Source organism: Opisthorchis viverrini, assembly GCF_000715545.1.
Source record: "Opisthorchis viverrini unplaced genomic scaffold opera_v5_23, whole genome shotgun sequence".
In the NCBI taxonomy this organism is placed as follows: domain Eukaryota; kingdom Metazoa; phylum Platyhelminthes; class Trematoda; order Opisthorchiida; family Opisthorchiidae; genus Opisthorchis; species Opisthorchis viverrini.
Genome location: NW_008751679.1, coordinates 966,371 through 991,750, shown reverse-complemented (window position 1 = coordinate 991,750; position 25,380 = coordinate 966,371). Strand labels below are relative to the sequence as shown.

Sequence of the window (25,380 nt, the reverse complement as noted above, 5' to 3'; positions counted from 1 at the left end):
ACATGGATAGATATACAAACTCGCGTCGCGCAAAACCCAACCATATATATATATATATTCGGTTGGGTTTGTATATCTATCCATGTTATCTAAAGGAACCAGAGCTGGATCGGACAAACAGAAGGGTAGAAATAGTTGACGCTTCAGAACAGAGAGATGTGGAGTGTATCAGCGTGTATTGTATGCTGAGACTGAGACACAAGTGTTTTACAATAAAATGCCCTGTCTCCTTAAAAATGACATCAACTACCCTGTCACATGGCGATCAAGGATAGTTTGTATGCACTAGGATGACCCGAAGAACGACTAACTGCGTTCACACTGATCGGGAAGTAATACCATAAACTTTTCATCCGAATTTCAAGGAACGTAATTCTTCTACACACGTATACGTATGGGGTCGTGAACTTTCCCTGGAGGTTACTGGCTTATTTCAATCACAGTTGACACTTTAATTCCAGACCAACGTTTCTTGCTTTCCGCTGTTGGAAAAGAGTGTGCAAAACCAACATTGTCAGAATTACGACCATAAGTTCTAGTGTTTTGCGGATACGTTTGGATTTAGCTAGATATGCTGCTACTAGCAGGGACCAAATTGATGTCTTTGAGAGGCTATCATGCACAATCGATTCAGGTTCAAGCGTAGCGATTACACACTGCTATCGCGTTCAAAGCATTAGAACGGATTTGCATGGGGAATGTATATATCCGATAAGTCTGTCTTGTTCTTCAATATGACATCATCCAGACTTGTCAGTGACGAATTCAGGCCACACTATTCCTGTTTAGTTTATCCTCGCATACGCCTCGATGGATGTGCACATTNTCAGGCCACACTACTCCTGTTTAGTTTATCCTCTCCCCACCTTTATGTGATTCCCATGGTTACTCTATACCAAAAGTGTGGGATGACCTCCTGTTAGCTAGCGTTGGCGGTGCGCGCCCTGACTCAAGCACCAGACCTCTGCCATGTGAAGCCATCACTCCTCCAGCACGCACTCGAGAAATCCGAATTACCGGGTTTTCGAAGGTTAATATTTCTCGCTTGACATGGTTTGTTTGATCAAATTCTCAAAGAAGAACCTAATACCTTTGCTGGTTATGTCCGTGGACTGATCTGACTACTAAAACTCTCCAGGCAAGTCATGAAACAGATATTTGGACCTTGCTTGACAACTTTATCTGACCGGGTAGTTTCGGGATTTGTAGAATTTCTGGCCATGCTCACCGAGCATTCCAGACGACCGGAGATTTAATTCTTGCACAGCCATAGATATTCGCTGCTGCTAAACTCTAATATGTCTTAGAATCTGATCCAGTATGTTCGCACTATGCTGTAGGGTCTCCAGAATTAGTGCTACAAAACAGGCACAAAAACGCCATATGGCCGACAAGTTCTTTGGACCCAACAACTACCCAAAAATAACGAGTTTGTCGTATACTAGATGCAATCTATGAATTTTCGGCTAAAACTAGATATCCCCGAAAACAAGAGTCCTCCCGTGAATGACATTCGATCCATCATCACCGATACGTTTACCCAAAAAGTTGCGCAGTTTTTTTCAGTACCACTGTGAAACTGTAGACACCTTGGTCGCAGATTGTCCACCGTACATCTAACCACTGTCGCACATCAAAACTCTGTTAATGTCAGTGTCGAGTGAAATACGTTTGAACCATTGTGACCAGGGTTACCCAGAATAACCCAAGCAGAATTTCATTCCGTATCTTTAACCTGAACATTACTACAGAGATTGAACACTGTATCATACCAAAAGTCGCGACAGAATGTACCGTGAAGTTCGCATACGCCTCGATGGATGTGCACATTGTTTGATTTGGTAAAACAAAACCAGTCGCCAGAGAAAACAGTGTGATATTTGTGATCGCGGTTGGAAATTTCACGTAAGCATTTTATGAAGTGTAGCTTTGTAGACTCTGATAGAAGCGAAATGTGCACAACAATCAGCACTATGTTTTCATGAGAAGTCAGGAATGTTATCGCAAATATGACTCCAATTATTAAGATGCAACTGTTCGCAAACATTTCGCGCGAAATTCGTCCCAAAGACGCTCATTCTTCAGCTAAGCAACGATAACGCATATCAGACGACCACGCCATCATCGTGAGTCGTGTCGGTGTGGTCGCTTGTGCAAGCTTGGCAAAATCTATTCCGACAATCGATTCAGAATATCACTGCCCACTCACAGCAGCTGTTTGGAGCCAACACAGAACTAGTGTTGTTGTGGAAGGCAAAATCCAACACCATGTATGTCTTGTTGCCACGGTGTAGATACAATCATGAAAACACTAAATCAAGCTACCTTCGTTATGCGATAGACCATATTTAGGTGCCATACAGCCACCCCTTTTAGGTGGATACCACAGCTATCTCTTTATATGTGCTGCAAATGTCTACTATACATCATCGTCCATTATAAATTGAATTTGAATGAAACTTTAAGTATCAAAATCGGGTACTCCTCATAAATATCAAAGTAATAGCAGACTTCACAAATCAATTAAACGAGGCGGTTAAAATGTCATTACGTGTTTTCCGTAACAGAAGCAGTTCACTGAATTTGTCGTCCACAAAGCGGCTTGAGATTGTGAAAGCACCGTAGCCTTTAGGAGAAAGCACTCCTCTAAATGACCAATAGCTGAAAAATCTGTTAGCACCTAATGCAAAAGTACATTAAAGGTCCAAACCCGAAGACGAACTCCATAAAGAGTCAGTCTGGTCCCATGAGGGAGATTCTCAAGTTGATAGACACTGGAAGTTTGGTTGCATGCAAGCTAAACCCATATTGGACGGTATTCGTTCTCTTCTAAAACCGCTGAGCACATACCAAATGTGTACACACACACACACACACGCACCGACAGAACTAGCCAATTGGTAGTTATTTTCAAGGTCTTAATCGTGCTCCAAGCAACCGGAAGCTGGATGGAAATTATCGGCGTTTTTTACCCTGAGCATGTATTAGTAGTGGTAACTTCATTGCTAGTATTAATCTACGTAGGTGAACTAAAATAGGCATTTATTTAGGTTTGGACATTCTGTCCTACGTCAGATGAATCAATCAAATAGACCAATTTAACCTACGTACGATTATTATAGATGAGAAATAATCAGTATATCCTGCTGATGGTCTTCGAAAAACGTGAAGGCTGATGAAACCACAGCAAAGTGCGTGCGAGCTCGCTCCTGGCGAGTAGCTGCATGCTCGCGTTGATTCTAGCCGAAGCGCGTCATCAAAGTGCATTCAACACGGCCGTAAGAATTCGGGTTGGAATTATTGGCTAACGGCAGAACGGTCTGGCAAACAATTAGCGTCTGGCTTGACACTTTCTAACTAATTGCTAGTTTCCGTATTTCACACTTGATATAACAAGTGATATATAACAAGTCAGGCACAAACGTTCTGGAAATGTTTTGTAAATCATCTGTAGTACAAATGCTTATGATAAACTAACCGCAAATGTTCGATTGGAGTTTGTCGGACAGCTGAGCAGCACCATGTAGCGGAAGTGTTAGGCCAAGCGAAATTTCATCTATGCCATTTGAAGCGCTATGATGTTTTTTGTAAATAAACGGGTGCTCAGAATGAGTATAGTATTACGTGTTCACAATAAACAGCCGAGTTGTCTATTAAGTTCATCATATTTATGAGGTAAAGAGACCACAGGCATGTTCGCAGATACCGTTTCGTCGTCCAGACTAGTTGTTCGCCGTAAGCATCACTCTCGGACTTACACTGCAACCACAGTTTAACACAACTCTAGCACTGTATACCAAATAGAGCGCATAGATTCTGGGTGACTGCAGTCGGCGGCTGTTGAATATTCTGATACAAGAAAGCCTATTAATCGGTCTTAAGTGCCTGACTCGTACTCAGTAACTTCTCGGTCCTGTGCATTACAACAATCCTACGGAACACTCATCTACCTCCACAGACATCTAACCAAAATGTGGATCATCCTTGAAAGTGCTTTATTTGCGTCGACCATTTCATGGTTGATTGTCGCCCAGTGCGTGGACAGGAGGTGTATCTATTTACCTTGCATTCCTCTTTTAGAGGTGAGCGAGCACAGCAAGCTTGATTATTCTGCTGACTATGGATGCTCACTGGTGACTCTGGGTAGCAAAACAACTGGTAAGTCAGTAAGCCTACGCGGAAGTCTCATCGGAGGGAGATCACCATAACCAAGCCAAGTGTTATGATAAATATCCTAATCACTTTGTTGCTGAAAATTCGTCATGAGCAACCTTATGAGTAGTGCATTAGAAGGATATACGTGTATCGCGATGTCTCGATTATCGTAGCGACTGAAACATGAGGCGGCCTGGTACAGCACATTCAGTTGCCTGAAAACATCACAGACGAGAGATTCAGCTGGGTCCAGGTGAGTCTCTCAAAAAACCAAATTTGTTTGCAAACGAGTGTATTTCGCTAATGTCAGTCACTTTGTTAAGTGCCATTATTTGAAAACCATCGGTTATTCTCCGGGCGAGTCGATTCGGTGGTACAGCCACGATTAATCGTTACAGAAGAATGTTAGCGTTGTACTGGCGTTAGGCTGTTGTCAGTTTCAGGGTTCACCCGACGCAGCAACTTGGTGGGACCCTGGATGTCATTTCAAGCCAGTAGCGCTAAATGAATCAAAGAAAATTTTGCGAACGGAAATATCACACTGATGATTGCCGATCACTATCAACTCAATAAAACACAGGTATCGAACCTAAAATCAGTTACTTTTGTAACCTAGACGTTGCAGCGAAAACATGAAACTTCAATCTGGTTTGCTGCGGTGTTCTGATGATCGTCTGATTATAACCGATGTTGAGCTCAGGTGTTGAGAAAAAATAGTTGACCTGAATAAAGCATGGTTAACAGTCTTTAAACTCTATAGGTAGAATTATTGCCTACCACTCATTATATCCATCTTCCCTGGTGAGACCTAATTTGTCGTTCACTAGAGGTGACCACTCTAGAGGGAGGGACATCCTACCATGGTGTTCGCAGGTGTTCACAAGATGATACACCATCCAGAAGAGTGTAGGTACCTACTGCGCTCCACGCCTAGAACCTCGGTTTCGGGTCCCAATCGAGATTTGACCAATAAACTACCCCTCTTCCCAAAAAAATCGGGCAGCGCTTCTGAAAACGATAATTTAGAACTGAAATCCAGACTAAATTCAAGTGTTTTGGACTTGTACCGATCACTCCCAAGCTGAACATACAACAATATGTGAATCGAGTTCCCATGAGATGAGGCACACGGCAATTCCCCTGCCACACGTTTTGGTCAACGTCGAAGCTGCAAGAGTTATTTTCAACCCTTTCAGCATAGTCCACCTTATTCTCCCTGCAACTCCAGACCAATTTCGATTTGGTTGTACGTAACTTTCATTTCCCCAAATATCGTAATAGCTAGACGACCAAGCAACGAGTCCTGACCGATTGACCCATAAACACGTCAAGGTTTCTAGAATTACGTCACACGAGCTATTCAAGTCCCATTAGATGTGTGACTTCAGTCCAGTCCGTAGGCCAAATTTTCAAAGGCCTTGACACTTCTTAATGTAAAACTAAGATAAAAAGTCTACTTGTTCCTCTGGCATGCGAACAGATGCCACGAGACTAGGCCTGGCATCATCTGACGTTCGGCACCGAATGTGACTTACCCACGGCTCAACAAGCACATTGTGGAGGTGCTGTATCGTCGAATTCTAAGCTGCATGATAATGCTTCAAACATGGTGGTTTCTATAGGAAGTGGGGCATGTAATGGAGGTATATGTGGTGAAAATCAGTAAATAAGGCCCCATATTTTCGAAAATTACAAGTTTTCAGTGCTTTATACCAAATCGCCTCATTAGGAACGTAGGAATATGACGTTTAAGTGCGTGGTACTACCTGAACACAGCGTCGCTACAGAGTGGGTGACTGGCAGACAAGACTGCACAAAAAGACAATGGTTCAAGACGCAACGCAATATTCGCAAGGTTCCTGAAAGTTCTCCGACGGCCAACGGCCATTATTCAAGCTTACCCAACAGTTGCAACCCACGAGTTCCCCTAAAACCCCATGTTCTGCTTGTTCAACACTAAAGCAAAGTTAACTCATGGAATCGTTGGCAGGGGCACATGGTGTGATCAATGAGTCGTTTATTGGATAGAGGAGCAGCGACCTGCATACACGGCATCAAACCCACTGGAAATGTGGCGTGATATAGTTTTTCACCAAAAACACCATCGCATTTCATGTGTCCGCACTTACTATATTTTCGTCCACAATCTCGTTTTTGCATCCAAGCTCAAAATTTTACTCGTGGTATTCCGACCCAATTAGAGCGAATACCCATTACAGTGTTCACAACGAATATTCATTTCTTAGAAAGGAGATAAGCCGCACTGATCACTGCAAAGCTTCACCGGTTCAACTGAATCGACGCGTGTTCGCTGCGAGTTTGTTATTTTGTTAAAACGTTAAGTTGTTACTCATCAATATGAGAACTCCTGATCACGAGTCTGCTGTCTAGGTCATCTACGGACATTAAAAGTAGATACTAGGCCCATAAAATCCAGTCAAAATCGTACCTGCGAAGACGAACTAATATGGGTTAGTGAAGAGAACCCAATGTCCCAAACCGACGCTGCTGAATTCCAGAGATATGAGACACCACAGGCTCATATGCACCGCAACTCTACACAGCGCAAATGAGTGAATGAAGAGATCAAAAGAAACACTACGATTAGAAAAATAGTTTCCAACTGGGAAAAGCGACTAGCACGGCGGGAGGATGAAGATGAAAATATCAAGGGGAACCACATGTGGTGCTTGTGGGTGGCAACTGCAACAATCGCCAGACGCATGCAAGGACGTGCTCCGACAAGGAGCAGATGTGGGATCAACATTCAAAACGTAAGGGATACAGTGCGAAACATGAGGCCGATTGTACCGATTGGAAAACAGAAACAGAAGACGTTTGATGCTGAGCATTGCCACGTGAAGTTACCGATTGATCCAGTAAGTTGTTAGGACTTGAGTATGTGAAGGAAGGTTTACATGATAATGTGGGGTTCTGTCACTGACTGAGAGATAGCATTGTGGGGCAAAACCAACGCTCCGTTGAGGAAAATTTCGTCTTTCACGCGTACGTTCTCTCCAAGCACCGTCATATTTTCAATGCGAACCTAAAGTCAAGGGACTTAGATGAGATGACAGATCAAGTGTCAAACCAATTTAGAAGTAGGGTTGGAGGTGTGTTGAGATTTTTCAGATCAAAATTAAAATTGACGGCATTGGATGGTTATCTTTCCTTACCAAAAAAATCTCACTCACTGTGGTTGAACTGACTGTTTTATAACCTAGGTGCCTGGGACCCAGCAATATTTGGTTTGCTATACAAGACTTGGCGTTCTGAGCATCCATCTCTTAACCTAGTGAGCATAACGAATTAGGCTTAGCGCATAATCACTAGGCAACTCTTACGATAGTTAAACTAGTAGAACACTCATCCAACAAACAAGAACTCACAGGTTCGATTCCGTCTTGCGTAGGAATTACACATACATAAGTTCCCCACCGAGGAGTAGAGTTTTATTCGAAAAAGAATGTTTGAGTGGAACACACTAAGTACCTGTTGCCCCATGATTTTCATGTCCACAACGTACATCTGGGCACTTTCCCCACAGTTTAAGTGATATGGATCGACTGTACACCTCCGGATGAGAACCGTTTCAACAAACGGAGAGGCCACCACAGCCTATTTTACAACATAGCTACCTTAAAAGTTGTTGTAATTGTTATTATTTTTTACATTCCCCATGGCTATCTCAGACTTTGGTATAAAATTATCAAACGCACTGTACAACTGTAAAGCCGAAAGGCAAGATACAATTGTTTTATCTCTGTTGCAGATTCTGTACAAAGCGCGCCTCTCAGCAAGAAGGAACCGGCCTCTCAGTTACTAAGGATAGGTTGGCTTCGCCTACGATCCATCTTGGAAACTTCAAAATGGAATTCTCAAATAAAGACAGATCATAAGAACATGTAAAGCACATCCAAAACTTTCATACTACGTCTCAAATGTGTGGATATAATCAGACCTGTTCATCCTCATCGTCGTGTCTCAGAGTCGATCCATGAAAAGTTGAAGAGTAGGCAGCCAGTACAGAAAGCATAAAGGGGTAATCCCGTATGAACAACCGTAAGAAATGGCACTGGTGTTTGGTTTACGGCTTTGGTAGGTGGAAATGTTGCAGAGTTGCTGCATTCATTTGAATTACTTTTGCTAGCAGCTTGACCACCTCGACAGCCCACTAGCAGCACGGTTTACTCCCGCTCAACGTAGCTTTCTATTGCTTTCGGGCCGCTTGTTCTTCCACTTTTCTGCCCCCTCTAAACGTTTGTCTACCTTCCACCTAGTTGCGGATACTGAGATTATGTCACCGTTCCGCCATCGCATACAGTTACCGACCTTTTCCGACCACCTCCATTTGTCTGTCCTGCGATAAGGTCAGACCTGGGGTCGAAAGTGCGACCAGGGCAGCACTTTTTAGTTGCTAATGATGTGCTAGTTGACTTGTGTTGATTGATGGAGTTTGCTGGTTCTTGTTCTGAACGGGCCTAAACGAGCGTTTTGATCTAATTCTGCCGCGCCTACCGCTTCACACATCGTCGGTTGAAGACTGTATGTATACATGTGTGCTGAATATACCCGATGCTTGTTACTGTGGATAAGTTCTGTCTTTTGTTGATTCGAACGCACCTTTCAAACGTACTGATTGTTTTCCGTGGCCTTAATCCTTGTATATTATCCAGTCACAGGGTTCGTATGTTTGTACATTATTTGATACTTACTAGTTATTTGTTTCCAGGACGCCCTGTTGTCCGACTGTCTCTTTTCGGTTTCAACCGAGTTGCACTATCATTGGTTGTATGTTCTGCTGACTTTTCACTGCTAATCGATTCGCCTACAGAATTGTTTGCTAACGCGGTGTATACAAATCATTGGAGACTAAGCGGCAACTGCGTTGGATCGATAGATTCCAACGCGCCGTAATATTCTGGACCACCATGATCTTCAGTGTTAGTTATTGCTTATTTAATCCCACATTTACTCAAGAATTACTGAAAGAAACAACACCCAATGCTAGTGTGTTCGCAAAGTGAACTAACTCCCGAAGCAACCTCCAGTTGTCAAGGAAAGGAAGACATCCACTACGGTTGGAGCGCAAACCAATCACAGATTGCCTGAAAAGCTGATTGAATGAAACAGAAATCACGCCATCCGGAACGTACCCATCGTCCAACGGTGGAGCGCCATCCGACGATGCAGTTATTCAGCCACGCATGAGAACGGATGACAGACCTGGAGAAGATTGCTGAGTTGCTTATGCGCACGCCATCCTCAATGATCACATGAGCACCTATAGTCACGTTCGGACCGATACGACAATCTTTTCCAATTTTTGCGGTCGGATCCTGAAACAATGGGTGAGTGGTGAAATTTAAGTGAGTCGAAGGCCAAGAAGCTGGTCCACTACTGAAAGGTTTGTGAATGCGAGACGAAATTGCATATATCCAGAGGATGCAAGGGTGGATTGCAATGGACAGCAATAAGTGGAAAGGAATTTCGTTCCGCATAAAGTGGCGACAAGATGGGAGTGCAGTACTATGTTAAGTAGCCATGGTAATAAACAAGCCACCAGGCGAGGTTATCGTCAATAAGTCGCTACAGTGGACCATGACCGCAAGTCCAGTGGCCATCCAGCGATATTTTTCACTGAAGACGGGGCACTCTGGACGCGAGCCAATGAACAGTGCTTTGTCTAGGGTCTGTGAGATGCCCTTCTGTGGCTCAGAATAGTGATTATTGTAGAAGTCTTTGGATTTCAGTTGAAAGCACTGATACAATCACGGACCACTCTGTGATGACAGAGCGGATCACTTTCTCGCTCTTCAGGTGTGCTCTTCATGTGACTAGACTCTCAACCAAACCAACTGGTATGGCGAAATTAAGAAGTATTAAAACTGCTATTAATAAGAAGCGATTCATTCGCATACCTAGTATAACTCACAACATTTCATCAAAATGGCGGATTGAATGTTATAGCTTAAGATTCTCTATTCCGCTAATCTATTGTTTCGCTGCAGGACTTAAGGTCATGTAAGTAAGGCGAAACAAATTTTCGACGTAGCAGAAAATGCCCAAAGACCTCATTCACACATGGTTAGCATGTTTAGGTGATACCGAGGCTGCAAAATTGTGATTGGATGAATCACGAGTAAGTTGTACACAGGGAAGACATTCATTCGAATACAGAATTTAATTTATTTGCACATGCGAAGTAACATTTAGCGAAAAACCGAAAGTGCTGAGGTTTTATCAGTAGTCCTCAGTCTGAAGTCAGTCAAACGAAATGCACGCGGGTGGACAGTAGGACCAGGAAAGTAAAACAAACCACTCTCCTGTCTATACGGTTGAAAAGGCAGTTGTCCTTAACATGTGAACATTATGAGAGTATATCCCGGCAAGATCCACATAGGCCTACTGACTACATAGTTCTATCCAGTAACGAGTCTGGCTACCAATCGCCTGGTGATAAAACAGTTACGACCACCTTGACAACCGACACATGAGCGTAGTGTTGACCCATTAGAAGATTGTGCAATTCTGTCGGAAACATACTGGCTAACGCGGTTGTCTATTTCTCGGCTGACCAGTCTAGTAGCTCTATTATTGCCCATTTTTTTCTCGGGACAGGCCTGTCAATAATCCACCGAACTTCGAACAAAACTGGCCGTTGTTTGCGTGTAGGTAGTGCCTATCATAACCACAACCGAAGAGGCAAAGGTCCCATTGACCATCATCAGTGGAAACGAAGTTTTCTGGAACAATATCTCTAAGGCGGGGTGTTGTGGTAAAAACAGTTGAGGGTATTCACCTGTTTCAGAAGTTACAATAGAAGCTACTAAATAAATTGTAGAGTGAAAAGTGTAAAGTGCTCAAGCGGTTGCACTCTGGACATGGAGAGAGGAACCCGAGGCATCTGCGCTGAGTTTATCGGTATTCCGTATTTCTCCGGCTTGGTATCGCTGATGAAAACGTCAATCTATTGTTTCAACTATGGCGTTTCTAACCTTACTGCTTCATGTTGCTAATTTCTAGCCCGATTAAAATAAACGCGTTCAAATCGTAGTTAGGTAAAACAACAACTAAGTTTTGCGTAAACGTGTTGTTAAGATGGTCCTTTGGCAAGTGTTTCGGAGAGGCAAATGCCCCCACCGAAAAATCGGAAGGGAATCGATAGGCTGTCCTAAATTAGACCGTTATAAAATAATGAAGTACATTCGAAGTGGACATTTATAGGTTCATTACGAATACAGCTTCGGCACTTTCACCCATCGATCTCTACATCAGAAGAGCAGCTCGCGTTATTTACTTTACAGATGAAGAAAAAAGATAATCGTCCAACTATGGCATCCTTTGGGTGCCTAGCTACCAGGCCGCCGGAAGGAAGCACGAGGTTTGGGATACTGCCAGTTCGCCCAAGCCTAGACAGGGGAAGTCGAGAGGCAGAGGTCAGGTTCGAACCACGGACCTTTAGCGCTCTAACCACTGAGCCATCTTCCCCGCAACGATCCGGCAAGTTTCATCAAAACAAACCAATGGGAATTTACACACCTAAGGAATGTTATTGCAGTATTACAGTTAGGGCCAAATAGGTTCAAGTTCTAATTCTGATCGCTAAGGTCCCTAAATCTCACTGTACTGCTCTAGAATATCTTGTTTAACAGCCTCCTAATGTTCAAATGCGCGAAAACCGTTTGGCGCAGCTATTTTTCCATATGGTTGCGACGCCGTACACTAAAACTTTCCCGGTATTGCATAGTGGCCCACGTGGGCCATATATGGGGGAAAACAAACCTTAGTGCGAACCGTAACCACAACTCGACCTTGTATAAACTGTTTACTAGCTTGGGTTCCTTTCATTCTAAGAGAATTATTGTACTCGCTTAACACAATGTGTACCAAAGGATGTCGCGTTTTTAATTAGTATCCGCGATTCCCTTGGGGTTTAGAATAAGCAGTGTTTCCACAAACTTCATTTCCTACCATCTTCCTTGTCAATTCCTATTTGTCACTAAAAAATCCCCGAAATTCTAGGCTACGGAGAAAACAGTTTCTTGATTGTCACAATCGATCAGCTCCATGGATTGCACAAACCACGTGGCTTGTTGAAGGTGTGCGACGAACTACTGGATAGTAAAACGTATCACAAAATTTGTGGGCTAACAAGCCGAAACCGAATACATAATGTCCATTGTCTCTAAGACGTAAGCTGCAGGCTAAAAGGGAATAGTACAGAAGGAACTGACAGTTTATCCCATAAAGGTAATGAAAGGTAATGTGGGGTACAAACGGTGCTATACTCGACTCGACAAGGTGGCGAACGTCCAATTTCTTCAGTTACTGTGGAAGCCATCAACAGGACTTGAATGTCGCTCAAGCAGAATCACACGTGAGCCACCTAACAAACACGATGAAATACGAAGAAGGAGCGCTATAAAGTGCAAACAAGACGACTGGGCCCGCAATAACCCAAGCCACTCGAGGGTCTGAGAATCAGAAGATTACTTAGGGATGCATGAGGAAAAACAGGACTGGGTCATCGTTCAATAAGCCGGCACACCAATCACATCGCTCAAGTGTGAACACGTTCGCCTGTTCAGACGTGATAATTCAGATGCGTCCAACGTGCGTTGGTGGAGTAGTGGTTACACGCTCGCCTCGCATGTCAGATGTCCGGGGTTCAAATCCCGGCACGGCCATTGGATATGCACTGCTGATGAGCTTTAATAAGAGCGAAGCTCGAGTCCAGTGCTTCCCTTTGGTGTGGACTCACCGGAATAATTACGCCAGAACAGGAACACGGCTGTTCAAACGAGAGTGGTGTGGCTATGAACAAAAAAATACTTGTCCCGCAAAACCCCAAAATTGCAACAGGTAGAAGACTCCGTACATCAGAGCACACATGGAACCCAGAATGCGGGTGGGAGGAAACATAAAGCGAATAGATTTATGTTCACTTGGTGGGGAATGGAAATGCAAATGTCGCAGTGTCAACTACGTTAAACTTAAAGAGTGCTTACCACCAAGGAGACAATTTGAATTCACGACTTCGTTTCTTTGGATAGGAGATTTGCTTGGAGGGATTTCACGAGGGCCATGTTCATCTTAATTTTCTTCAACAATAGCAACCTTAGTGTGGAGTGTAGGTGCCTGACAGCCATATGACTATAATACCGCCTTACTATACTAACTAATTTACTAACTATACTGTACTATACTACTATACAACAAAGATTGTAAGCGGTAGAAAGGTATGGGGTTCGCTTAATACAAACCTACAGGACACATAAGTATCCAAAACCTACTCAGAGAGTACGGACCAATAGCGACGGCAAGACAACTGAAACTTGCTCGCAAAAATATCTTTCAGCCAAACGGAAATAGGTGCGAGTAGCATTTATCTTGGGGATAAATCGAACCGAGAGCACCTGGACCTTCCTCAAAACTCTTCATTCCGTTCTGCTAAGTCACAATTGGCCTGTTTCTTGGTTTACACTGAATTCACTATGAAAAACCAAGCGAGAAGACACTCATCGTTTATACCATACCAGTTTTGGCATCACAGCTCAACTGAATTCATTTTTTAAGACTACTACAGACCTTACTGAAAAACGCAACTTGAGTGAACTCCCTGTTTTTACGACCTCACGGAAACCCCCATGATTATCAGATGGCATTAGGCTTCGGGCTCAACAGCGGAGCTAACTTACCGCCATCTCAAATGTTGAAGGTTTTTGAACTTTTCTCCGGTAATGCCAGTGACCCTACACAAAAAACAGTAGCCAAATTAATCGTATGAGAAGCTTCTGGTGATCAGAGTGACCCTTGAAGAACCCGGAGAGGAAAAGCCCATTTACGGTATGCACAAGAAGCACTTGGTGTGCGTCTCCCTGACCCTTAACGAAGACAAATTATCAGAGCTTTTAAAGAGTATTCCAAGGCTACTGAAACATAGGTGTTGCAAAAAAACCTGCCCCATACACCCAATACCAGGCAATCCGTGGGGTAAAACAGGTGTGACACCGGTACACAGTGAACTGGCGTTTGTATTAACCTGTGACGTCATCCACCACGAGCGCTTCTTCCATTACTAGGACAGGGTGAGTTAATTTATTCGACAAAACCTGTTCGGTGACGTAGAATAAAATATCACTGTGTACCGTAGTGTGACGGTTGGTGTACCTCCGCGACCCGCTGAACTATCCGCGTGACACTGGAAATCTATCATAATAGGTTGGTCAATGGTTAGAGGTCTGACGAACGCACGCAGCTGGCAATCCAGATTAGGGGTTCGACCTGTTCCTTAGGAATGGTAATGCATTTGCATTTCCCGCCAAACACCACTGCTTTGCGGTTAGGTTTTTGAGACAAGGGCTTTGGTTGAGAACCCGAATCGTCCCCCTAAGTAGGTGTGAGCGCCCTGACAGTATTTGCGTACAACCATGATACAACTAACAATTTTCTTTGTGCCACATCAGACGTCGCGCGGTGCTATCAGCCGGTCACCTTATTTGCGGCAAACAGCAGGGCGGGTAAGCGAAAACAGGCTACTGCTGACGCCTCCTATCGTTCTCATCCACATAATCTTTCTCCCCCCCTCTCTCCACCCCATTAATGACTCTCCCCTTGGAGGCCCAGAAGTTAAGACTGATGACTCAGTTCGTTCTGCATCGGTTTTTCAAGTAACATTTACGTGTCATCCGGCGCCGACATCCTCAGACATTGTGAAATCAAGCGTCAAGCCTCGGCGCCCAGTCTATCTGGCTGCCATCAATGTCTGCACTCTGAAGCAAGCAGGTCAACAAGCTGCTTGTGCTCTCACACTGGACTCGCTTGACACTGATGTGTGCAGTGTATCAGTAAAAAGTTTGAGATACACACACATCACTCTCCACTCGCTTCCAACTGCGCAAGTCTGGCGACCCAGAGGCTGCCGCGGCAGCATGTGTAGTTGTTGGTATCGCTCTAAGTGACCGGGCGAACCGGTCACGAACTCAACTCGACCACATTGACATTAGATACCGATAGCGCGGATCGATAACTGACTGTCGCTCGTTTTCCAACACATTTGTGGATTCCGACCCCACGCGCTCGTCCGGAGTTGTTTCTTCCTTTGTTTTCCAAGGCCGTGTAAGGTGCAGACAAGTCGCTTGGCAACTGAGAGACTGGTACATCCAGATCTTAGACAAATTTACCGGAATTGCCTTCCAGGGTCTCTTCCAACTGCCCCACCGTCAGATATGAATTTGTACTGGGACGAGATCACCACCCCCTTGCATAGTGCTGGGATATTTGCATGTGGCACGGTGCTACTAGGCTCAATCAAGCACTGGGTATCAGACCGAACAATGGCGCTCTCTAAATCTCAGAAAAATATCCCAGCCGGTCACGACAAATCATCACATGTGTCAAGTGAGAGTGAGCGTGGAAGGCGACCGTGTAGTTTAGTGGACACGAAAGGCGAAGAAAAAGGAAGGGGCCCAGGAAGCGGGGAATGTTTGAAGATTATTTCAGTTGATCCGTGCGACCGGTCCCCGAAAACCACCCGTGAGCGAAACCATCAGAATGAAGGGACCATCATAAACACCATGAACGACCATTGGGCTGAATACTTCGCACAACAATTATCGTGGCCAGCAGCTGCTACTCATCTGAAACCCCACAGCTAATGTAGAACCTTGGACGGTGAACGTGGAGCCCCTAGGACCTCGAAGGTGCACGACTGCAAATGTTCTCTCAAGCGCCACCCGCATTGTTAAAAATGGGGTTGAAGTCATCAATCAGCGCTTGTCTGATCTGTTTTCCCGCATTTTGGAAAAGGAGACTGTGTGTACAACTGGGGAGAGTTGGTGACGGTGCCCATTGTCAAAAAAGGCTCTTAGTGAGTGTGATAACTACAGAGAGATCAGCTTGACCACGATCGTAACGAGACTTTTGGCGTCACTGGTGCTGCATTGCCTAATGGTAGCTCGTGAAACACTGATCAAGAGCAGCATGCAAAATTTCTGCCTGGTAGGGCTTGCGTTGACCAAATCTTCACACTCCGTCATGTGCTCAAACAAAAGTATACGCACAAACGACCCAGAATTTTAGTATTCCTGGATTTCGAAGGCACGTTCGACGCGATTGACCGGTGTATTCTTCTTGACACGCTTGTCCATCAGGGAACGCCCTGGAAGTTTGTGAAACAGTTGGTTCCTCGTATTCTCAGACTTCCGAACGTGTGAGAGTATACGGAGAGCTCACCAAGAGCATTCGCACACAAAATCGTGTCCGTCAAGGATGCCCACTCTCTCCATTCCTATTTANTCCCACATTTACTCAAGAATTACTGAAAGAAACAACACCCAATGCTAGTGTGTTCGCAAAGTGAACTAACTCCCGAAGCAACCTCCAGTTGTCAAGGAAAGGAAGACATCCACTACGGTTGGAGCGCAAACCAATCACAGATTGCCTGAAAAGCTGATTGAATGAAACAGAAATCACGCCATCCGGAACGTACCCATCGTCCAACGGTGGAGCGCCATCCGACGATGCAGTTATTCAGCCACGCATGAGAACGGATGACAGACCTGGAGAAGATTGCTGAGTTGCTTATGCGCACGCCATCCTCAATGATCACATGAGCACCTATAGTCACGTTCGGACCGATACGACAATCTTTTCCAATTTTTGCGGTCGGATCCTGAAACAATGGGTGAGTGGTGAAATTTAAGTGAGTCGAAGGCCAAGAAGCTGGTCCACTACTGAAAGGTTTGTGAATGCGAGACGAAATTGCATATATCCAGAGGATGCAAGGTGGATTGCAGATGGACAGCAATAAGTGGAAAGGAATTTCGTTCCGCGTAAAGTGGCGATAAGACGGGAGTGCAGTACTATGTTAAGTAACCATGGTAATAAACAAGCCATCAGGCGAGGTTATCCAGTTATCGTCAATAAGTCGCTACAGTGGACCATGACCGCAAGTCCAGTGGCCATCCAGCGATATTTTTCACTGAAGACGGGGCACTCTGGACGCGAGCCAATGAACAGTGCTTTGTCTAGGGTCTGTGAGATGCCCTTCTGTGGCTCAGAATAGTGATTATTGTAGAAGTCTTTGGATTTCAGTTGAAAGCACTGATACAATCACGGACCACTCTGTGATGACAGAGCGGATCACTTTCTCGCTCTTCAGGTGTGCTCTTCATGTGACTGCCAACTGGTATGGTGAAATTAAGGAGTATTAAAACTGCTGTTAATAAGAAGTGATTCATTCACATATCTGTTATAACTCACAACATTTCATCAAAATAGCGGATTGAATGATATAGCTTAAGGTTCTCTATTCCGGTAATCTACTGTTTCACTGCAGGATTTAAGGTCACGTAAGGACAACGAAACAAATTTTCGACGCAGCAGAAAATGCCCTAAGACCTCATTCACACGTGGTTAGCATGTTTAGGTGATACCGAGGCTGCAAAATTGTGATTGGATGAATCAAGACTAAGTTATACACGGGGAAGACATTCATTCGAATACAGAATTTGATTTATTTGGACATGCGAAGTAACATTTAGCGAAAAACCGAAAGTGCTGAGGTTTTATCAGTAGTCCTCAGTGTGAAGTCAGTCAAACGAAATGCACGCGGGTGGACAGTAGGATCAAGAAAGTAACACAAACCACTCTCCTGTCTATACGGTTGAAAAGGCAGTTGTCCTTAACATGTGAATATTATGAGTATATCCCGGCAAGATCCACATAGGCCTACTGATTACATAGTTCTATCCAGTAACGAGTCTGGCTACCAATCGCCTGGTGATAAAACAGTTACGACCACCTTGACAACCGACACATGAGCGTAGTGTTGACCCATTAGAAGATTGTGCAATTCTGTCGGAAACATACTGGCTAACGCGGTTGTCTATTTCTCGGCTGACCAGTCTAGTAGCTCTATTATTGCCCATTTTTTTCTCGGGACAGGCCTGTCAATAATCCACCCGAATTCGAACAAAACTGGCCGTTGTTTGCGTGTAGGTAGTGCCTATCATAACCACAACCGAAGAGGCAAAGGTCCCATTGACCATCATCAGTGGAAACGAAGTTTTCTGGAACAATATCTCTAAGGCGGGGTGTTGTGGTAAAAACAGTTGAGGGTATTCACCTGTTTCAGAAGTTACAATAGAAGCTACTAAATAAATTGTAGAGTGAAAAGTGTAAAGTGCTCAAGCGGTTGCACTCTGGACATGGAGAGAGGAACCCGAGGCATCTGCGCTGAGTTTATCGGTATTCCGTATTTCTCCGGCTTGGTATCGCTGATGAAAACGTCAATCTATTGTTTCAACTATGGCGTTTCTAACCTTACTGCTTCATGTTGCTAATTTCTAACCCGATTAAAAATAAACGCGTTCATATTGGATAAACGTTCGTAGTTAGGTAAAACAACTAAGTTTTGCGTAAACGTGTTGTTAAGATGGTCCTTTGGCAGTGTGTTCGGAGAGGCAAATGCCCCCACCGAAAAATCGGAAGGGAATCGATAGGCTGTCCTAAATTAGACCGTTGTAAAATAACGAAGTGCATTCGAAGGGGACATTTATAGGTTCATTGAGAATACAGCTTCGGCACTTTCACCCATCAATCTCTACATCAGAAGAGCATCTCGCGTTATTTACTTTACAGATGAAGAAAAAAGATAATCGTCCAACTATGGCATCCTTTGGGTGCCTAGCTACCAGGCCGCCGGAAGGAAGCACGAGGGTTGGGATATTGCCAGTTCGCCCAAGCCTAGACAGGGGAAGTCGAGAGGCAGAGGTCAGGTTCGAACCACGGCCCTTTCGCGCTCTAACCACTGAGCCATCTTCCCCGCAACGATCCGGCAAGTTTCATCAAAACAAACCAATGGGAATTTACACACCTAAGGAATGTTATTGCAGTATTACAGTTAGGGCCAAATAGGTTCAAGTTCCAATTCTGATCGCTAAGGTCCCTAAATCTCACTGTACTGCTCTAGAATATCTTGTTTAACAGCCTCCTAATGTTCAAATGTGCGAAAACCGTTTGGCGCAGCTATTTTTCCATATGGTTGCGACGCCGTACACTAAAACTTTCCCGGTATTTCATAGCGGCCCACGTGGCCATATATGGAGGAAAACAAACCTTAGTGCGAACCGTAACCACAACTCGACCTTGTATAAACTGTTTACTAGCTTGGGTTCCTTTCATTCTAAGAGACTTATTGTACTCGCTTAGTACAATGTGTGCCAAAGGATGTCGTGTTTTTAAATAGTTGGTTACTGCCTTATCACCCTCTCTTGAATCAGATGCAAGGTTAAGGAAATTTGTTTTTGTGACACCCTTACAGTGCACTCTAGACGACCAGCTGAAAAGGATAAATGGATGGAGCGCCACGGAGTAGGGAACTGGAACGATTTCCATTTATTTACTGAGCATAGTAGTGGGATCAAAAGTATCAGTTTTACATTCCGAGTGGTGGTGGTTAGCTCTGAATAATCGAGGCAAACGAAGAAGTGAGACTGATTTGCGTGCCCTAACTAACGAAATTTGAAGCAGCCAAACAATCTCCGAGAAACTAGGTACGGTATCCGCGATTCCCTTGGGGTTTCGAATAATCAGTGTTTTCACAAACTTCATTCCCTACCGTCTTCCTTGTCAATTCCTATTTGTCATAAAAAATCCCCGAGGCTACGGAGAAAACACAGTTCCTTGATTGTCACAATCGATCAGCTCCATTGGTTGCACAAACCACGTGGCTTGTTGAAGGTGTGCGACGAACTGCTGGATAGTAAAACGTATCACAAACTTTGTGGGCTTACAAGCCAAAACCGAATACATTATGACCATTATACCCAAGACGTAAGCTGCAGACCGAAAAGGAATAGTGCAGAAAGAACTGACGGTTTATCCCATAAAGGTGATGAAAAGCAATGTGGGGTACAAACGGTGCTATACCCAACTCGACAAGGTGGCGAACGTCCAATTTCTTCTGTTACTGTAGAAGCCACCAGCAGCACTTGAATGTCCATCAAGCAGAATCACACGTGAGCCACCTAACAAACACGATGAAATACGAGGAAGGAGCGCTATAAAGTGCAAACAAGACGACTGGGCCCGCAATAACCCAAGCCGTTCGAGGGTCTGAGGATCAGAAGATTACTTAGGGATGCATGAGGAAAAACAGGACTGGGTCATCGTTCAATAAGCCGGCACACCAATCACATCGCTCAAGTGTGAACACGTTCACCTGTTCAGACGTGATAATTCAGATGCGTCCAACGTGCGTTGGTGGAGTAGTGGTTACACGTTCGCCTCGCATGTCAGATGTCCGGGGTTTAAATCCCGGCACGGCCATTGGATATGCACTGCTGATGAGCTCTAATAAGAGCGAACTCGAGTCCATTGCTTCCCTTTGGTGTGGATTCGCCGGAATAATTACGCCGGAACAGGAAAACGGCCGTTCAAACGACAGTGGTGTGGCTATGAACAAATTCAGTGTCGAAAGCAGAGAGGTGGCCAACCCTTGACCTGACAGAGGAGTATGAAGGAGATTACGAAACATTTGGGTATTGTTGGTGCGACTCGACTTGCAGGATGTGAACCGCGTGATCCTTACTGTGCCTGGTTTTGGAGACGGTGCAAAATACGGCTGCTAATCGATGTCAGTGGCGTTTTGTTGTCTGTTTCTATACAGATTGCCTGACTGAGTGTCTGGAGTTGTAGGCACCTCGAAATGATTGTGGTAGGCTGGCTCTAAGACCCCGTCCACTTTTATTCTTTTCTTGAAAATAAGGCTTTCAGATAAATCATGGTCGTAGGGTAGTGGAGCATTGTGTGGAACACTAATGTCATGCTGTCGATGATGATGAGGTGAGAGTGAAGAAAACGCCCGGTTCGCAGAACTTCCTAAAGTTCAGGAGACACGTAGTAGGTTCTGCATTGATAAAAGCATACATCGTAGACGGGTAAATTTACATTAATCAGGCTTACTGATGCTGGGCTTTTTAGCCACAAGTCCTAACTTTTTGTACCCCTTCGGGAAGGGGAGTTTTACTGTGTTGTCCTGCCTGCGCAACCTACCTGATTCTTAATCCTTACCGGCTGCGCAGCTGCACATGGTCAGGCACAGCCAAATATGGATGAACCCAAGAATTTCAGTGTATTTAAGATGAATCAAGTGGGACAGCGGTGCTAAAGGTTTTTGAAAAGGCGCTACCGGATAAATGAATATCAGTAACTGTCTTTCAGTACCAAACCCAACGAAGTATATCGTTGAATAAGCTGAATGACTGCATCTCACTATTTGACCTTTTATTACTTGGTGGTGATACAAACACGCGTGCGTCATCAGCCTCTCTCAAAAGAATGGTGAACAGGCGGCAAATGGCCTGTCGAACAATAAACAAAAAATGGTAGTGTGAGGAAGATGTAGTTTACCAATCGTCACCAACCTAACAAAGCTGAACAATGTTGAGTTAGCTCAGTCATATTCTCAACCTTCAACGTCTGCGGTGAATGCTGCCATGCTAAACTATCAACCGAGCCGTCTTGGTTTAAGAACAGCTTGCTCATGTAGCAACTAACCGAAGTATGCCGACTGGGCTAGTCACTATCGTATTGACCATATTGTAATGATTTTACTTTGAGACGAATCCGGTACTCTGAAAGCCATACAATATCAACTCATCTCGCACTACCAAGGTTTTACCAAGGTGATTTGTTTTTTCGAGAAGGGGTTGCGAGAATTGTCTTCTCGAAGAGAAGCGTTTCTTCTGGGAGATTTTCTCTTAGGAAGTGTAGCGTAAAAGAGAGAAATACAGTCTGATTCTGGTTAACTGATTTCTCCAAGCTCAGGTTTTTGAAAAGTTATCTCAAAAATCGTGAAATACTCGAATATTAACCCGGACAAGTAGCAGAATCAAACTGACACCACCTTAAGGGACTCGAAAATAGACTGCAGTTCGAAGGCAATAACCAACATATTGGCGTTGTGAGGATGCCTAGTGATCTGTTCGTCAAGCTCATGTGTCAGGAAGTCTGACAACTAGAGAGCAGTCAAGTGTCCTCCGCAACTTTTCACCATCCACGGGATGGTGATTTATATTCGACATGCACGCAAATGTGGGCAGTGGTGGCCTGACGTTGAAAACCGCCAACCACTGGGACATATGACTCATTCTGCTACACTGCTCTGATAAGTCCCAGTTAGGCTGAAACTCCAGAAATGACCGTAGTGTGCTCTTATGTATCTACCGATACCTACACATTCTTTTTTCAAAAGGGTAGATAAAGAACTGGTGGAATTTTAAAGCAATAAAACTTGACCGCTTGAGAACTAGAGAAGTCTTTCTTAAACATCTGCTCAGTGGTTGCCAGATTTTTACTGAGAAAAGGCTGCCGAACAATTCGATAGCGTAAGATAAGCGTTTACACCCATCTATTTTTTGAGTCTTCTTGAAGAGTCATGCTTATTCTTCCAGTCACCTGAACCGGCTAGTGTTCGAATGATGAATTGCAAAGCAAAACAACAGGGCTGGAAGGCCCAGCTTTTTGAATTATACCACGATCTATTTAAGTATGTAAGGCACGTGCTCTACGCTGTCCGTAGGTCAGTCGTCAGTTGGGTACGACATAACGGATGACGGAAAGTGGTGCAGATGAAAAAAGGAAACAGTTTCGTGACACCAAGAAAGCTCGTGAGAGAACAACAGACGGTCATTTTTTAGTGTGAAACATGCGCACAAACCGCATTCAGGTTGTGGTAGGAGCAGGAAGATTTCCTACTTAGCATCGGGTACCTCAAATGACGGATATTCTGCAGGGTATCCAATACGAAGTAAATGGCAACCAAGCATATTCAGGAAGAACGAGACAAGACACTGAGCTTAGTAGTTCAAGGTACGATAGCGCGAAATACGCTGATCAGTCATAAATCGAAATCATTCGGCTGTAGCACCTTTTCGATGCCTAGCTGCCATGCCGCACGAAGGAGACACGAGGGATGAGATACTGCCAGGTTGCCCAAGCCTAGATAGGGGGATTCGAGAGGCAGAGATCGGGTTCGAACCACGGAACTTCCGGTCAGTAAATTCTTGCTCTAACCCCCTGGGCCATCTTGTCCCCAGTTTACTGGTGCCGACGAGTAAACTATGTCCAGTTTCAGCCCTCTCATTAAATATGAATTTTGTAGAACGAGGATGGTCATTATGTGGGAAACGGATGTCCCAATGAAATGCGTAGTCGCCTTGCCTTGTTTTTTATGTTCTCGAGTCTGTAGTGTTTTAGTCACTCATCCTGCTCTCTGACCACTTATTTTACTGGACCCTCCCAACTCGATCACGAATGAATGCGACCTCAAAACCGGTCATTATTTTATGGATACACTGGACCCAAAAATCGATGGTTATTAAGGTTCCGAATATCTCAATGGACCGAAACTAACTTCCATTGACGGTACGCCCACCAGTAGGGGACGTTTTACACGCATGCGTTTTATTCAGTCAGCACGCAACTACGGAAAATTAAAAGATAACCAAACGCCTATGCTTTCCTAAAGGGAGTGATATTCATCGTTGGGTTCTGGTATAATATTTTGTTTTTGTTTAATATTTTGGTCCACCTGACTCTCAAGCTAAAAGAAACCCCGTTGATTCTCCTGATCCACTACCTAGTCAAAAGTTTAAATTTTCAGTGTCGAAAATCCTGGTTTTCATTGCAAGCTGATGGCTAAGCGCAATATGCAACTGGAATATGTAGACAACTTTCTTTTCCTCTTCTAAGAGAGAAAGAAGGCCGAGGTGTTTTTTTACGAATCGACCAAAGTCCTTTCATACACTCTGCACCCATAAAGGGTAAGATCATGTTTCTGGACACTCAGTCACTGAACACGCCAATTACAATCGCAGAAGGTGCATTCGAGGTTATGTAGAGTCCTACGTATCTTGGAAGTTTCGATCGCAGTGCGACAGACGAGGTCACTGCACAAATCTTCGAGGTTCGGGTCCCATTTGCAAATTTGGCATATAAATAAATCTCTCTGTTGAATGATAGTGAGACATGACCATTATGAGCAGTCAAATTGAAGCGTGTTCAGGTTTTCCATAACCGTTTTCCCAGAGCGGAAGATCGTGCAGGCTACTGCCAGCGAATCCACAGCGAGACAACCAGAAAGCGAGTGTTCGGTTGTGCAACAGGGATTTCAGTCCCAGAATGTGTCCCGCACCAAAAACTGTGTAGGTTTTGTCATGCATTGTGTAAACCGAGTCATTGTTTTCCGTATTCATTTCAGAATGGCGGAAGCAGAGAGGTGGCCAGCCCTTGAACTGACAGAGGGGTATGAAAGAGAATACGAAAAGCCTGTGTGTCTTTGGCACGACTCGCCTTCCAGGTTTGGGTTCGCGTGATCCCCTCGATGTGTCTTTGCATAAACTGCAAGATATGGCTGTTAATCGATATCAGTAGCATCCATGTTCTCAGTTTCTATTTAGGTTGTCTGAATGAGTGTCTGGTAGTGCAAGAAACTGGTTGTGGTAACCTAGCACTAATTCCTATCCCCATCTACTTTCATTCCGTTCTTCACAATAAGGCTTTCAAATAAATTACGATTGTGGGGCGGTGAAGCGGAAGCGTCGAACGCTGATGTTGTGCTGTCGATGATGACGATGCAATATTCAATTATATGCACCACACATACGGCACCACGAAGTGTCAATGCACTTAGGAGTTGATGAATGAATACCGCACTAACGGGATAGCAAATACACGCAAGACTATTTAGTCGGATTAAAAAAACAATGTTTATCTTTTAAGTGCTATCTCCTTCTGAAACATTCTCAGTAAGATCAACTTCAACTGGCGTTACCACGACCAATGCGACCCGGCAGACCTGGCTTTAAGCGATCGTCGGTGTCAACAAACTGATGACGACAGACATTTCTCAGCAAACTCAGTTTCTCATTTGACGGCTCAGTTCGTTGGTTTACGATCCTTACCAATAGCTGAAGAGAATACAAACCGACTGCTTGACACCCGCAGTATGTGCAGGTGGTTTGCGTGGATTTTAAATGACCCATGTCCGTTTATCCATGCTAAGCATTCGGATTATCTAGGTGACAGAGCTTGTTCCAAACTGACACGAGGTGCTGTTGAACAAACAATCGGGCACAAACTGTTCCTTCCGGAGAGATCGTGGAATACGCACCGTAGACCACCGTTCCATTCGTGTATACTGGTGTCAATCTAGAA

General features: G+C 44.3%; 3 protein-coding genes across 3 annotated transcripts in view; 1 reads left to right on the top strand and 2 right to left on the bottom strand.

The window, feature by feature from the left end:
* T265_12909 (hypothetical protein) overlaps nucleotides 1-4,370 on the bottom strand; it is a gene marked incomplete at both ends in the record, with an annotated part of 14,152 nt that extends 9,782 nt beyond the window's left edge. The window contains one exon of the mRNA XM_009166217.1: nucleotides 4,272-4,370. Within this exon, the coding sequence (XP_009164481.1) occupies nucleotides 4,272-4,369 (98 nt within the window). The remainder of the gene's footprint in view (nucleotides 1-4,271) is intronic.
* A 2,699-nt stretch (nucleotides 4,371-7,069) lies between these two features.
* Nucleotides 7,070-25,380, bottom strand: part of T265_02020 (hypothetical protein) — a gene marked incomplete at both ends in the record, with an annotated part of 31,402 nt that continues 13,091 nt past the window's right edge. The window contains 5 exons of the mRNA XM_009166168.1: nucleotides 7,070-7,201; nucleotides 9,312-9,494; nucleotides 14,300-14,442; nucleotides 16,633-16,892; nucleotides 24,018-24,172. Of these exons, the coding sequence (XP_009164432.1) occupies nucleotides 7,070-7,201; nucleotides 9,312-9,494; nucleotides 14,300-14,442; nucleotides 16,633-16,892; nucleotides 24,018-24,172 (873 nt within the window). The remainder of the gene's footprint in view (nucleotides 7,202-9,311; nucleotides 9,495-14,299; nucleotides 14,443-16,632; nucleotides 16,893-24,017; nucleotides 24,173-25,380) is intronic.
* On the top strand, nucleotides 16,769-19,077 carry T265_02019 (hypothetical protein; the record flags this gene model as incomplete). The annotated part of the gene is made up of 2 exons (XM_009166167.1): nucleotides 16,769-16,843; nucleotides 18,739-19,077. The coding sequence occupies 2 exons, from the start codon at nucleotides 16,769-16,771 to the stop codon at nucleotides 19,075-19,077; spliced, it is 414 nt and encodes a 137-aa protein (XP_009164431.1).